This window comes from Pseudophryne corroboree, chromosome 2 (genome assembly GCF_028390025.1).
Source record: "Pseudophryne corroboree isolate aPseCor3 chromosome 2, aPseCor3.hap2, whole genome shotgun sequence".
NCBI classification, from domain to species: Eukaryota; Metazoa; Chordata; class Amphibia; order Anura; family Myobatrachidae; genus Pseudophryne; species Pseudophryne corroboree.
This window is the reverse complement of record NC_086445.1, coordinates 486106002-486122566: the sequence shown is the minus strand read 5'-3', so window position 1 is coordinate 486122566 and position 16565 is coordinate 486106002. Positions and strand designations below refer to the sequence as shown.

General features: G+C 43.2%; 1 protein-coding gene across 1 annotated transcript in view; it reads right to left on the bottom strand.

Moving 5' to 3' along the window:
- DOC2B (double C2 domain beta) overlaps positions 1–16565 on the bottom strand; it is a 1147407-nt gene that overhangs the window by 600326 nt on the left and 530516 nt on the right. The window contains exon 3 of the mRNA XM_063953885.1: positions 13340–13414. Within this exon, the coding sequence (XP_063809955.1) occupies positions 13340–13414 (75 nt within the window). The remainder of the gene's footprint in view (positions 1–13339; positions 13415–16565) is intronic.

Genomic DNA, 16565 nt, shown 5'->3' with positions numbered 1-16565 from the left:
GTTTTGCTAGCTGTGACCTAAGCTCCATAATAACCCTTGGATGAAAACCATCTGGTCCTGGTGATTTATTAATCTTTATGTTGCTTAGTCTCTCCAGGACTACTTCCTCACTTAAACAAGCATCAAGCCAAGAGTCATTACCTTCACTATCGTTATGCACTACTCTCACCGTCTGATCCTCCCTGGTGAATACTGAGGGGGGAAAAATGTTCAGTATTTCAGCTTTTATTTTATCATCATTTATCAAAGCTCCCAATTCATCTGTTAATGGCCTACGTTCTTCTTTAACTTTTTATTGTTTATGTATTTATAAAACTTTTTAGGATTGGTTTTACACTCTATAACGATTTGCTTTTCGTTTACAATTTTAGCTGCCCTTATTACTTTTTTGCATTTTTACTGCATTCCTTATAATGCTAGAATGACTCCTCCCCTTCATTAGATTTAAATATTTTGAAAGCACACCTCTTTTTAGCCATTGCTTCTTTGACCTCCTTATTAAGCCACATAGGCTTATGTTTAGTACTCCGTTTACTGCGCATGGGAATGAAAGACCAATGTAAAGACGTAAAGACCAATAAGTCTAAAACCATTTATCACCTTATCACAGTATAAATTATGCAGCTCCCAAATGACACTCTGGTATGTCAAAACAACATACTGTAGCATATATTGGTACAAATTGTATAATACCAAGAGTGTACAATGTTGCGCTCTCTTGGTATTATACAATTTGTACCACTATAAAATAATGTAATTTAGCTCTCAAAAGTAAAAGCGAAGATGAGAGAGGGTGTCGCCAAGTCTATAGGATAGAGAAACCCGAAAGCAAAAGAATAGATTGTCACAGTTGCGCACAGTGGCTGCTACTATTAGTGAATGGATGAAGTGTCACCCATACTTCAAAACAGCATGTGAAAGAAAAGAAAGAACCACCACACAAGTAACGCACACAAATTATACTTCTATAAAGAAACTGGATCGTTCTTGAGATTTATGCACTTTTCAGTGATCCTTGAGACCTCAAAAATAAATAAATAAAATACAATAGTGTAATACTATCACAATACTTCAGATTGAATATTTTCAATGGAAACTCGTACCCGTGGAAATGTCTATCAGGTTAATGATAGACAATATGAGCCTATGGGAGCGGAAATTACCATATGAGGATTTCTCAAGATGGTATCTTCTATCCGTTCCTTTGCTGGTAGTACCTCCTGATTTACATGTGAACATAAAAGATCACTACCATAGTGTAAAACCGTAAAATGAATTTATTACACAAAAAGACAGGGGAAAAATTAGCCTCCTGCCATAAAAGGTGGTCTCCCCAAACAGGTAGAAAGATACAGCTTAAAAAAACAATGCCCAGGTGACATACAGCAAACCTTCAGACTCCTACCAGATGGAATGGTCTACCAAAAAAAAAGTAGACAATAGCGCAGGAGTACAGGAAAAAACCTCAGGCGTCCCTGGAGAAACGTGTAAAAAAATTGGTTACCCTAGGGTGCTCGGGCGCTTTAGGTATGGGATATTCCACCAAGCAGCGGCCTCTAAAAAAGGGGAAGTCTCTCCCACAATAAATTGTAAAAAGCAAGGTTGAGGCTGCGCTATATTTGATAAATGTGACAACAGTAATAATATATCTAATAATATCACAATTTATTATGAAAAATTAGAATAGTATACTTCAAATTTAAAAATGGATACACCATAAAAATGCATGCATATCAATAATTAAAAATTAAGAGTGTGTAATTCATATATTTTTGGGGTTACCCAGACAGCCAGGATTTTGGTGAAGATAAAGTGTGAAGGAGTCCGTTCCAGAATTATTCCCCTGTAATTGATAGGTCCAGCATAAACAAAGTCTCGGAAGGTAAGCAGTGTCCAATAGGATGACAAATTACCGTTAGAGGATATTGTGCTCCAGGATTTTTGATGGTGAGCTCCTCATGCAATACGGTGAGTACACTTCCTTGGTGCAGCTTGCTATTTATGGATCCTCCGAGTGCAGTTGATGGTCTGGACAAAGTAAGGGGGTGGCCCGGTCTTCCGCTGGTATACTCCTGGTGTGGGTCCCTGTACACCTGATGCGTTTCATTGCATTCAACTAGCAGCTTTTTCAAAGGTATTCAGACTCCTACCAGATGGAATGGTCTACCAAAAAAAGTAGACAAAAGCGCAGGAGTACAGGAAAAAAACCTCAGGCATCCCAGGAGATAGTTCCTTTGTCTTGAATAGTAGTCCTAAGTCTGCAGGGCCCCTCCTCACCAATGCGTTTCAATACACTAGGTATTTTTTTCAAGGTATGAGGAGGAAGTGATCCAACAGGGAATTTATACCCCTCTCAATATACCTCCAGAAATCCCTAATGCTAGACATGGAATACCCACAAGTATAAAAACTGACAACGTAGGTTTAAACCAACCTCATAATGACTGTGAAATGACAAACAGTAATGTCTCCTGCTGGTAACTGCAGTATTTTATATGTGAGCCACATAACAGCTTCATCACTCTCATATTGAAATACCTAACAGTATCACTCCCAAGCAGTACTAGCAAATATCTACTCATAGGTCGTGATTCATTAAGTATTGCAAATGCAAAGCTGCTCACAGCTGCTCACAGTCCTTAGCAATGCAAATGCAGGGGGAGGTACATACCACCTCCTCCCTGCATTTGCGAAGCGATCGAATATCAGATGAACATCATGACCACTGACCCCATCCCTCCCCGTGAATGCCTCTGCCTGTATATCAGGCAGAGAAGTTTGCATTTTAGAGAAGACATTGCAGGACCCATTCTGCACATGCATAGAAAGGGTCCTGCGCATGGTGTGGAAACTGCACATAGGATGGCTTAAGCAATCCATAATGAATCACCCCATAGTCAAGCAAATCCTGGGGCCTTAGTGTTCCACCACCACTCAATGGACAAGGCTAAGCACCACTTCATCTGTGGCCCCACAGGGTTTCCCGGCACCTGGAAGAGGAGGACACAGAGAAGCAGTGTGATGGAATTCTCCCCAACAGCTGCTTTCTCAAGAGCGGGAGAGGTACCTCCAGGTCTGATCAAATATGTTGAAGTATGACCTTCTGTCATCACCTCATATAGCCTGTGTTTAATAGAATATGTAGGGCCCTGTAAATATAATGAACTGCTTTAGTTTCCATTTGTGGGATCTGGAATTGCTGGTGTGTGTCACGCCTGAGGTAAGACTCGGGACAGTAGAGATCTCAGGCGTAAGGGCAGAATGGTATGTGAACCTGGGAGCTTTGATTAAGTTCTTGTACATTAACCAGGATGTGGTGTACTAGAGCATAGGCCCGAAGGTGTGACCCAAACCACAGAGATTGTAAAATAAAATAAGTATTTTATTCAGCACGCAAGATGTTATAGTTAGTGGCAGTTGGTAATAGACTCAGATAATCGGTATCACAGATAATGCAGTAACTTAGGCATAGGGACTGAGGCAATGCTGTAGCAGATGTACCATATATGGCAAGATATAATATCGGATGTAGTGTGAACCACTAATAAAGTCACAATATGGGTGAGCACACAACAATAGACTTTAGATGCAGTGTGAACCACTGATGAAGTCCCAACATAAATAAGCACAGCAGCAGACTTGGATGCAGTGTAAACCACTGATGAAGTCCCAATTTGAATGAGCACAAGGTTACTGACCACTGGAGAGGAGATGGATACCGATGATACTGGATATTGGTGCAGAGCACCACTGTAGCTTGAGATCGATGGCTTTACACCGATGGAGCTAGAGATCAATCGCGGAACACCGAGAGAGCTAAGTATCGATGGCGGAACACTGATGAAGCTGAGTATCGATGGCGGAACACCGATGAAGCTAGAGATCGATGGCGGAACACCGATGGAGCTGAGTATCGATGGTGGAACACCGATGAAGCGGAGTATCGATGGCAGAACACCGATGAGCCAGGCAGAGCTGCAAGCTGGATGGAACTCAGGTCTCAGGACAGAGTGGAATCTCCTGGAGCAAGGTAACCTGGAAGCAGCTGAGAGCAAACAACCATACAGGGAATGACAATGATAGCACTGGCGACTAGGCAGTCCTTACCCAGCATTCTTATAGCAGCCAGTGCGCAGGGATTGGCTGGGATGATCAGCTGGACAGCAGGATGCTCAGGATAGGCTCACTGGAATCAGATGACCGGATCAAACATGGCAAGCCCCCATGTTTGGTTTAGGAGGGAAACTATGTTTGTGTTACATGTGGCTGCAGATTTGCCACACTATGCAGTTGACGCAGACCATGCTGATAGCAACTGGGCCTGGAGCGTAGTGACAGCTTGGACAAGCACTTGAGAGGTAAGAATGTCTTTTTAATTACCCGGACCGTGCCCCAGGACTCCTCTTAGGCTTGCGTGGAAACCTGGCATGGAAGGCTTGGACAAGTTTCAGAGCATGGACATCAGATGCATTGATCCAGGATCTGGACCATACCCTTTCCAGTCTATAAGGTATTGGAGATGACCGTACCGAATACGAGAGTCCAGGATCTTAGCTACTTCGCACTCCACTCCTTGCTGAGTTTGCAACTTAGGTGCCAGGGGAAGCTTGGAATGGAATCTATTCAGGACCATAGGTTTCAACAATGAGATGTGAAAGGTGCTGGGGACTTTCAGGAAAGGAGGCAGTTTCAACTTGCAAGCCACCGGATTGACGACTTGCTCAATTGCAAATGGACCAATATAGCGAGGAGCGAACTTTATGGAGAGCACTCTCAACCTCAGATTTTTGGTATACAGCCACACACGATCTCCCAGTTGGAGAGCAGGAACTGCTTTCCGCTTCCTATCAGCAAACTTCTTATACCTGACAGATGACTTGAGAAACGATGATCGAATGAGTTTTCAATTTTTAGAGAATTGTTGGAGTGTAAGATCCACTGCTGGCAGAGAAGAAGCTGGAAGTTGGCTGAATTTGGGAAATCTGGGATGGAACCCATAGTTTGCAAAGAATGGTGTGGATGAAGATGAAGAGTGGTACTGGTTGTTATGGCAGAACTCTGCCCAAGGAATCAAGTGGGCCCAGTCGTCTTGAGAGGAGGATACATAAATTCGAAGAAAGGACTCCAAGTCTTGATTCACCCTCTCAGTCTGTCCGTTCATCTGGGGGTGATAGGCCGTGGAGAACTTCAACTTGACTTGGAGTATAAGTCAGAGATTTCGCCAAAAATTGGCGACGAACTGGAATCCTCTGTCAGAAATAATTTCCACAGGTAGCACATGCAGCTTGAAGATCTCTTGCACAAATGACTGAGCCAGCTTGGAAGCCGGCAGAAGACTGGTAAGCGGAATGAAGTGGGCCAGTTTGGTAAACTAGTCATCTACCACCCACCCAGATGGTATTGTATTTATTGGACTCAAGAAGGTCTGTAACAAAGTCCATCAAGAGATGAGTCCACGGATGAGGGGGCACAGATAAGGGCATTAATTGCCTGGCCGGAGACTGAAGATTGATCTTGTGCTGTGCACACTTACAGCAAGAAGCAATAAAGTCCTGTACGTCCTGTTTGAGGGTTGGCCACCAATAATGCCTGGTGATGAACTCATAGGTCTTATGAATGCCTGCATGACCAGCGAAGCGAGAAGCATGTGCCCACTGAAGGAGCTTTTTCCTGAGTGCTGGCTTGACAAAGCTTTTCCCTCCCACTGCGGAGAATGCTACTGGATCAATAATTGGATACTTTTCAGTAGAACTTGACTCATTTTCTTGCTCCCAGGAGCGGTCTTATGATATTGTGACCCAGGACAGAACGACAGTTTAAAGTGAAACCTGGAAAAGAAAAGGGCCCATCTGGATTGATGGGGGTTGAGACATTGAGCAGACTTGAGGTACAGCAGATTTTTGTGGTCAATTAGAATGGTGATTTCATGGGAAGCGCCTTCGAGAAGATATCTCCACCTCTCTAATGCCAACTTGATCGCGAGTAATTCTTGGTCGCCAATAGCATAGTTGCGCTCTGCGGGTGAGAATTTTTTGAGAAAAATCCACAGGGGTGGAGATAACCATCTGGAGCCCTCTGGGAAAGAACTGCCCCCACACCGACGGATGAGGCATCCACTTCTAAGATGAAAGGTAATAAAGTGTCTGGTTGTTTCAAAACTGGAGCTGAAATTAACTTCTGTTTTAAAAGATAGAAAGATTGGATAGCTTCTGCCGACCACTTCGCTGGATTGGCCCCTTTCTAGGTTAGAGCAGAGATAGGAGCAACGATGGTAGAAAAATTCTGGATGAATTTTCTGTAGTAATTGGTGAAGCCCAGAAAGCATTGAACACCTTTCAGTGAAGAAGGGATTGGACAATCTTAAATTGCTTGAAGCTTTTCTGGATCAATTTTAAGACCAGAGCCTGAAATAATGTAGCCAAGGAATTGAATGGACTTTACCTCGAACATACACTTTCAAGCTTGCAGAATAAATGGTAGACAGGTAGACGGGATAGAACCTCTTTCACCCAAAATCGATGTTCTTCCAAATCGTTTGCGAAGATCAGAATGTCGTCCAGATATATAACAACGTGTTGGTAAAGCAGATCACAAAATAATTTGTTTATAAGTGTTGGAAGACTGCTGGAGCATTTCTGAGTCCAAAAGGCATGACGAGGTACGCATAATGACTGTCGCTGGTGTTAAATTTGTCTTCCACTCATCATCCTCTGGGATACGGATGAGATTATATGCATCTGTCAGATCCAGCTTCGTAAAAATGATGGCTCCACTGACTTAATCAAACAATTCGGTGATGAGAGGTAACGGGTACCGATTCTTTACTGTAATGTCATTCTGGCCTCGATAGTCAATACACAGATGCAGCCTGCCATTTTTTTTCTTCACAAAGAAGAAACCCTCTCCAGCAGGTGAGGAAGATGGTCGAATGAACCCCTTTGCAAGATTCTCTTTGATGTAGTCCAGGCCTGGCCAACCTGTGGCTCTCCAGCTGTTGTGAAACTACAAGTCCCAGCATGCCCTGCCACAGTTTCAACAATCCCTAATAACAAAACTGTGACAGGGCATTTTGGGATTTGTAGTTTCACAACAGCTGGAGAGCCACAGGTTGGCCAGGCCTGATGTAGTCTGACATAGCTTGAGTCTCGGGAAGTGAGAGAGGGTAAGTACATTCTCTGGGCGTAGTCTTGCCTGGAACAAGGTCTATAGGACAGTCCAATTCCCTATGAGGAGGAAGTTCATCTGCGCTGGATTTACTGAAGACATCTGTAAAGTCGATATATGGATGAGGTGGAATATCAGCAGATTTGGAAGCTGAAGACAGGTACCTAAAGAAGAGGACCCCAGGCTGTGACTTGAGAAGTCGTCCAATCGATCTGGGGGTTGTGGAGGCGGAGCCAAGGTAGGCCCAGAACCAGAGAATGGGTGGCTCTGGGTATCACTAGGAAAGACAACAGTTCAGAATGCAGGCCTCCCACTTTGACTTGGAGAGGCAATGTCTTGCAATTAATAGTAGCATCTGGAATTCTGCTGCGATCCACAGCAGTGAGATACACAGGATGTGAAAGTTTTTCGGTGGGAAGAGACCACCGCTGAACCAGTTCTGCAGTCATGAAATTCCCTGCTGCTCCAGAATCCAATAAGGCAGAAACAGTCTTGAAGCATTGGAAACTTGCAAAGAAACTGGTAGAATACAGTCACTTATAGATGGAGATTTAATTACTCCTAGCTGGCCTTCTCCCTGACGGGCTAGGATTTGGGGTTTTCCTGGCGCTTTAGGCATGCATTAATCATGTGCGAAGGAGCACACTGTGGGTGTTCACGTCAGTTTATGTGTTCCCTCCACTTCCTCTGATACCAAAAGTTCTTCAACTGGTAAGAAGAACAAAGTTTCTGGCAATCCTTAGTGCTCCGGACTGGCCAAGGAGGGCTTGGTACGCGGATCTGGTGGATCTTCTGCTGGAAGATCCAAGGCCCTTACCTCTTTGCGAGGATCTGCTACTGCAGGGGCCATTCCCTTATCAAGGCTTACCACGGCTACGTTTGACGGCATGGCGGTTGAACGCCAGATCTTAGCTCGGAACGGTATACCGAGTGAGGTTATTCCTACCCTGATACAGGCTAGGAAGGGGGTAACATCTAAACATTACCATCGAATTTGGAAAAAATATGTTTCTTGGTGTGAATCCAAGAAATTTCCTGCGGTGGACTTTCAACTTGGACGTTTTCTCCTTTTCCTGCAAGCAGGTGTGGATATGGAAATTGACACTTATTCAAAATTGTACAGTCAAAATTGCAAGTTTATTCAAAATTGTACAGTCAAAATTGAAAGTTTAGTCAAAATCGGTGCTTCTGGGCTCTTGGGGGAGTTCAAGAGAAATTGCATAGTCAAAATCGGGCATAGCAAGGATATCACTGTGCGTACACACCTTATGTTCTAGGGGCACTATCGACAGATCCCTTAACTAAGGAAAAACACCTCCAACCCTCCTAATGTTTGTTTTGGCAGGCAGAAGGTGGGAACGTCATCCTCGCTTCTTGGCTGTGACATTATAGAACCAGCATCTCTCCCAGTAGTCTTGAAGCATTGGAAACTTGCAAAGAAACTGGTAGAATACAGTCACTTATAGATGGAGAAGATTTAATTACTCCTAGCTGGCCTTATCCCTGACGGGCTAGGATTTGGGGTTTTCCTGGCGCTTTAGGCATGCAATAATCATGTGCGAAGGAGCAGCACAGTAGAGACAGAGGTGCGCAGAGTGCCGTCTTTGTCGCTCCTGTGGAGACAGGTGGGAGCGATTTACCTCCATTGGCTCCTCTTCAGCTGGGGAAACGAGGTGTAGAGACAACTTGCACCTTGGATTGATTGGCTCTTCTGCGTTCAATTGCATGTTTCTGAAAACGGAGGTCAACTTTGGTACACAAGGAGATGAACTTGTCCAACTTCGAAGGTAAGTCACGAGTAGATAGTTCATCTTTTATACACTCAGAACGACCATGCCAGAATGCTGCGTACAGCGCCTCATCATTCCAGGTAAGTTCGGATGCCAGAATTTGGAACTGTACAAGATACTGTCTCACAGAATGAGATCTCTGACGAAGATGTAATATATCTGCAGCTGCTGAAGTCAGTCGCCCAGGTTCATTGAATATTCGCCCGAAAGTTGCCACAAAGTTCTTATATACAGGAGGGCATCTGATATTTCCCATAATGGCGATGCCCAATCTAGAGCTGAACCGGATAGGAGAGAGAAAATATATGCAACTTTAGCACATTCTGTCAGGAAGTTGCTGGGCTGCAGTTCAAAATGGATCTCGCATTGGTTCAGGAATCCCCTACAGGCTTTAGGAGAACCATCGAACTTGGCAGGAGTTGGCAGGTGGAGACGAGGAACAGCTGTAGCAGTTGGAGGTGAAAAGTCCTTCTGGGGTACACTGGGAGCCCCTGAACCACGGAGGGTAGCCTGTAAATTATCCAGCCGAGAGGAGAGGTCTTGCAGGTAACGAATTACCTGACCCTGTGCAGCTTCTTGATGTTCTAGACGAGCTGACAACAGTTGTACAGGGCTGGGGGGTGGGGTCTGTTCTCCGGCTGAATCCATTAGGCCAGTGCTAACTGTTACGCCTGAGGTAAGACTTGAGACAGTAGAGATTTCAGGCGTAAGGGCAGAATAATATGTGAACCTGGGAGCTTTGATAAAGTTCTTGTACATTAACCAGGATGTGGTGTACTAGAGCATAGGCCCGAAGGCGTGACCCAAACCACAGAGATTGTAAAATAAAATAAGTCTTTTATTCAGCACGCAATATGGTAACGTTAGCGGCAGTTGGCAATAGACCCAGATAATCGGCATCACAGCTAATGCAGTAACTTAGGCATAGGAACTGAGGCAATTCTGTAGCAGATGTAACATTGTTGGCAACATGTAATATCAGTTGTAGTATGAACCACTAATGAAGTCTCAATATGGGTGAGCAGACAACAATAGACTTTAGATGCAGTGTGAACCACTGATAAAGTCCCAACATAAACAAGCACAGCAGCAGACTTGGATGCAGTGTAAACCACTGATGAAGTCCCAATTTGAATGAGCACAAGGTTACTGACCACTGGAGATGAGATGGATACTGATGATACTGGATATTGGTGCGGAGCACCACTTTAGCTTGAGATCGATGGCGGAACACCGATGGAGCTAGAGATTGATGGCGGAGCACCGATGGAGCTAAGTATCGATGGCGGAACACAGATGAAGCTGAGTATCGATGGTGGAACACCGATTGAGCTAGAGATCGATGGCGGAACACCGATGGAGCTAAAAATCGATGGCGGAACACAGATGAAGCTGAGTATCGATGGTGGAACACCGATTGAGCTAGAGATCGATGGCGGAACACAGATGGAGCTGAATATTGATGGTGGAACACCAATGAAGCTGAGTATCGATGGAAGAACACAGATGAGCCAGGCAGAGCTGCAAGCTGGATGGAACTCAGGTCTCAGGACAGAGTGGAATCTCCTGGAGCAAGGTAACCTGGAAGCAGCTGAGAGCAAACAACCATACAGGGAATGACAATCATAGCACTGGTGACTAGGCAGTCCTTACCCAGCATTCTTATAGCAGCCAGTGTGCAGGGATTGGCTGGGATGATCAGCTGGACAGCAGGATGCTCAGGATAGGATCACTGGAATCAGATGACCGGATCAAACATGGTAGCCCCCATGTTTGTTTAGGCGGGAAACTATGTTTGTGTTACATGTGGCTGCAGATCTGGCACACTATGCAGTGGACACAGACCACGCTGATAGCAACTGGGTCTGGAACGTAGTGACAGCTTGGACAGGCACTTGAGAGGTAAGAATGTCTGTTTAATTACCCAGACGGTGACAGTGTGCTGGGGGCTCCTTGGCCCTGAAGTTCCAGTGAAGGCACTGCACTTCAGCAACACTGGATGACTGCACTGCATCCTAGAGAGATCGTAGTGGGAGATCCAGGAGGCAAAGCAACATACTAGATACCCATGGGCTTCAATTGCGGAAGTAGGGTCTACTGTAGATCAGAGTTGTCTTAACAGCATTGCAGTCCATGGGCAAAGCAATGCTCTGGGGCCCCTACTCACCCATTCAGGGGAATAAATAAGAAAAAATCAGAATCCATGCTGCAGTACCGCGCTCTCCACATGCTTCCATACAGTGAATGGCTGTTAGCATTTGGATTGGTGGATAGCTCTAACAAGCAGCATATTTGCAGACATTCACTGGCAGATCCAGGAGGCAAAGCCTCACTGCCTGGTGACAGTCTGGGAACCAGGTAGAGAATGCTACACTCTGATTGGTGGCTAGGTCCAGCCATCCACCAATCAGCATGATGACAGCCATTCATTCACTGGCTGCATAGAGAATGCTGCCTGGCTGCTCTAATCTTGTGTAACAATCAAAGTGGCAAGACAGCATTCTCTACCTGGCTCACAAGAAGCTATGGAGGCACCATCCCAGATGGCTGATCGAAGGCCCCTAGAATTGTGGGGCCTTAGGCCCCTGCCCAGTGCAGGGCCATAACTAGATGTTTGCAGAGTGTGAACCGCACATAGCGATACAGGGCAAGGGGTGCTGTTGGCAGCACTTGTCAATAATCTGTTTTATTTACTTTTACTTGCAGCTTTCCCCCTTTTTGAAGCCCAGCAACTCCTGACCACCCCTGTCTCCTACTCCCACCCTTTCCATCGTTATACAATATTCATGAACTTAACTTGATAGAACTTTGTTATTCAGTCACACTGTCCTTTATTATATTTCAATATGCTGACATACCCGGGATTCGAACCTATTGCCTGTGGCAATGCAGTCACACACATTCATTGAGCTATCTGTCCTTGCATAAACAGCCAGAGAATTCTAAGGTTAAGAATTCTAACTATTTGAAGCTTACTTTGTGAAAAAATTATCAGCAGTGCAGCTGAGCAGATCTATGTAGTGTGTGGTTGCAAGGGATTGGATGTGTGGCAGCACACTACATAGATCTGCTCAATTGCAGTGCTGATTATTTTTTTTACAAAGCACAAGTATTGTTAGGAATCTTACAGTTTCTATGCAGGATCAAATATATATATATGTATATACAGTATATATATATATATATATATATATATATAATCTATATATATATATATATATATATATAGAGAGAGAGAGAGAGAAAGAGAGAGAGAGAGAGAGAGAGAGAGAGAGGTCCTTTGAAAAAGCTGTCTAAGGACAGCAAAATGCGTCAGGCTTGGTCTAAGGGACTCTGTGGACTTCCATCTATTGGTCATCTACTGGAGGATTCTGGTTATACACGGTCCAAGCACTAAAGGTTAGAGGGACTTCAACAAATGCACTGAAATCCATTGCTATCTCGGTGAAATATCATATGAAAAGGATCAACGCTAACAGGATTTATCCCTTCACAAATACCTCAGGACCGGTAACTATCACAAACGTTTGGGACCTTTGCCATTGGTCCATGACCATAATTGCATCCACATTTGGCCTGTGGTTCATAGAACTTTACAAAAAGCCCCTAATACATGACCTAAAAGGGAGGACAATATTCCAAAGTTGCACGGTACTAATTGTGCATATGTAACAATTTGTTTTTAATTATAATTGCATATAGTGAAGGCTTGCTAGCCAGCTACACTTTTTCTATATAAAGTATTTTTTAATAAATGATACTTTTTTAGATTACCATGCCGTCTATAACAATGTTTGTATAATAAATCACTACAAGCGCTGTTCTTCTTTCTCTTTTTTTGTGTATCTATTGTGTGGAGAGTGACTATCTCCTTTAAACAGCTGCTAGGAAAACCAGCTCAAAGTAGCTCCTGTCTGGATATATCTTGGTATATCTTTCCATTAAAATTTAATAAAGCCATGGTGAATAGGGGACAGTGCCCTCCCAACCCCCTTATAGAGGCTGTGCATGGACATTGTAGAAAACTAGAGATGAGCGGGTTCGGTTTTACTCGGATTCACCCAAATCTCCTTATTGGCTCACAGATATCATGTGTTTTGGTTAGCCAATAAGAAAAATCCTGAAAAAAAGAACTTGCTATAATTCTGGCGTTAAGAACCGAGTAAATCCGAACCCGCTCATTTCTAGAGAAAACACACATTCCTGACACAGAGTACAATGTTAAAGATGAGAACATGGTCTAGATTGATTCAAATTTTACATTCTAGCAGTAAAACAAAGAACAATATACTATTATAGTGAACAGAATTCCTAGCATTATAAGCTATTTCCAAAAGAACAATTATCACTAGACTTGGAAATGTACAGTATGAAAGCAAACTTACCTTACTAGCACCTGGAAGTAAATGTAATTTAACATATGGATCAGAAAGTCCATTGTGGTCCATTGGTTTCAGGCCCTTTAAAAGAAAGCACCACATTAAGGGTTTTAGAAAAAGTGTTTCCCATAACATTAATAGTATACATTAATCATAGTAACAAGGTTATTTCAAAATATATGTGCATGACATAACATAATGTTTGTTATGTAAGTTGCACTTTTTGTAATGGTTTAAATCCATAAATGACATAATTATAAACATTATATGTTATAAGCTTCTCTTTTGCCTTTATTTTGAAAAAGGTTTCTAGAGAAAAATGACCACAGACTCCAACATTTTCTCTTTAAAGAACTACTGTAATATTATTATTGGACCCTATTTAGCTTCCGTTGTAGTTTTTCTAAATTAGCAAAACTGCAACTGCTTGCGATCGCATGCTGGGGGCTGCCCAGCACAGGGCAAGACTGCGCAGCATGCTGATGACCGCCAGTGATGTGACCGCAATTCAACTGCGATCACATCGCTAAATAAGAGAAACATCCCTGCCTGTGCAGCCTAGCTGCGAAAGCAGTCGAGCTGCTGCCATTTTCCCCGTCACAGCGGCCACGTGTGACGCCACGCAGCCACCTCAAATTGGCCCAGACCCGCCCCACTTTTTGCCCCCACAACGCCATGTTGCAGTCCCGACCGCCCAGCAAACACCTCTGCCAGTCATGCAGAGGCGTTTGCATCGGTGCATTGCAAACGCATTTTCCGGTCCGTGTACACGCAGATAGGGCCCTGCATGTGCGCACTGGGCAGAAAATCGGCAGTATACGATCGCAAACTGAATAAGGCCCATTATTATAATTATTATTATTATTATTATTATTATTAGTAGTAGTAGTAGTAGTAGTATTAAATCAGGCTCATTTCCTATACAGTTGTAGCTCCTCCCAATATTCAATTAGACCACTGTGAAGCAATATACTTAATTTTCACCTATTTTGTCACCACTATAAATGACTAAACACAAATACAGCATACTGTACATTGATATGAAGTACATGTACAATACCATTGCAGTATATTGTAGTTGTCTGGACACAATGTCACAAGAGGTTTAAGTGTGCATGAAAACTACATCTACTATTGCTAGTCCCATGGTTAGATGATCTGCTGTGGTGTAACTGTGAATTATATGTAATGATACTCATATTTACTGAAGACACTTGACAATAGGAAAGTAATATGAGGAGATATTTGGTGAAGAAACAGAGAACCGGGGCCTCTGATGGACTGACCTGCACCTTACTAGATCTTAACCATATTGAGTTAATTTGGGATGAGCATAAACATACAGTCAGGTCAGAGAAAATGCACTGCAAGTTAGTCACACCTCTGAGAAAAGCTACAGAAGTCACAAGTACAAATTTCCCATGGACATCTTATAAAACTGACAGAATACCAAACATGACCATAAATACAAGTAAATATAAAAGTACCCTGATAACCAAAAAAAAATCAGCTCTTTTGTAATAAAAACATTTACATGTACACAAATACATATTTTAAGATATTTCAGTTACGTAGGTTAGACTAAACACAATTATACTGTACTTATAAATATTACATATATAGTATATACTCTGCAAACTGTTTCCTTTAAGAGGGCGGTAGTAAAGAATCAGTGAGATAAAATAAAGTGTATATGCATGTGTCAACCAATCTATGAAGATCTCTTATACATTATTAATTTAACTGCACGGGTTCACTTAACTGAAACTAATTATCTAAATAGTACCTGAGAGAATTACAAAATAAGACTTATATCATTCATTGCTAATGAAACCTGTCAAATGTGATCTTGTGAAAATGAAACTTTCAGTCTACTGAGAGCTGTGCCACTTCAGTGAAGTGAAACTCTTGTGTTACACATAAAATATAAAGCTTTCTTAGAGTAAATAGTTCAGATGTACAGGGTGTTTAAAAAAAAAAGGTAACAAACTTTTTTTCAGTCTTTATTATGATTAGCCACTGACCCTGTTTGCCGGAACATTTCCACCCAAAACAGGAGAGTTTTGTTTGGTGGTGCAGGTCTCTGGAAATTGTCCTGGAACCCAGTGATTACGGATGCCAGGGAAGGCCTGCCATTATGTCCTGTCCTATAACATCTGCAAAAATGTTTCACACACCTTGCACGTTCCTGGATGGCGTGCTGTAACATACCAGCTGTCATTCAACGTCTAGTAATCCATCATGAGATTTCCTATTGGGTTTTTGCTATACCGCTATGGCCTAGTGTTCCAGTCTCTGCTAGGTTATCAGGACTGAGACAGTGATGTAACTCTGGCATATACAATGCACATGCTAACCTTTCAGCGCCTACACTTGTCAGTGTTCCCTGACTTTTACCATCTAAAAGAAGTAGAGTGAAGAAAAGGGTGAGAGAATGACAGCTGCCTTCAGGGGCGTTTTAAGAGAGGAGGAGTCCCGTGTGCAGCCTTCTGCTTTAGGGCCCCCCTCCACTCTGACTGATGCACAGGATTTAATACTTGAGAACAAACTCTACTGCGCATGCTCAAACCTCCAAGAACACAGCGCTGTGGCCATTTTCCCGAAGATTTTGCTAATGTGCATGCGCGAAATTCTGGAAAAATGGCCGCTGTGCCATCTTTCCAGAGTTTTCAGCAGGCGCAATAGAGTTTGTTCCCCCTAGTGTTTAAACTCTATTGCGCTGCCGAGAAGGGATGGCTCCAACGGGGGACTCCAGAGAGACAAGTATTAAACAAATGGGTGCAGTGTGTGCAGGGTGGGCCTCCCTGGACCTGGGGGCCCGTGTGCCTCGCACACACTGCACCCATTATAGATACGCCAATGGCTGCCATACACAATGCTCTACCCCACAAGGTTGAGGATGTTCACTGACAACTTGGCTTATCCCTAGGTAACATTTGTGTGGCTGGACTCCCGTTGGTCATCACTGAGGAACCATGCCAACTAGTCCCTGTCATTATTTACACAGACCGATGGACGTCTGTCTATACTGGTCTGCTTGAATTATTATTTAGTTTGAGACATACATTATATTACAGATCTCTTCCTGACAATTTTTACGTAACAATCTATCTTCAAATGTTAATTATATGTAGTGAAACCTTTATCCCCAGAAAGTAGATTTTACCTATAATGTCAATTGTATTTTAGAGATCAGGTATAGGCATGCACTTGTTTACCTAGATGAACTAAT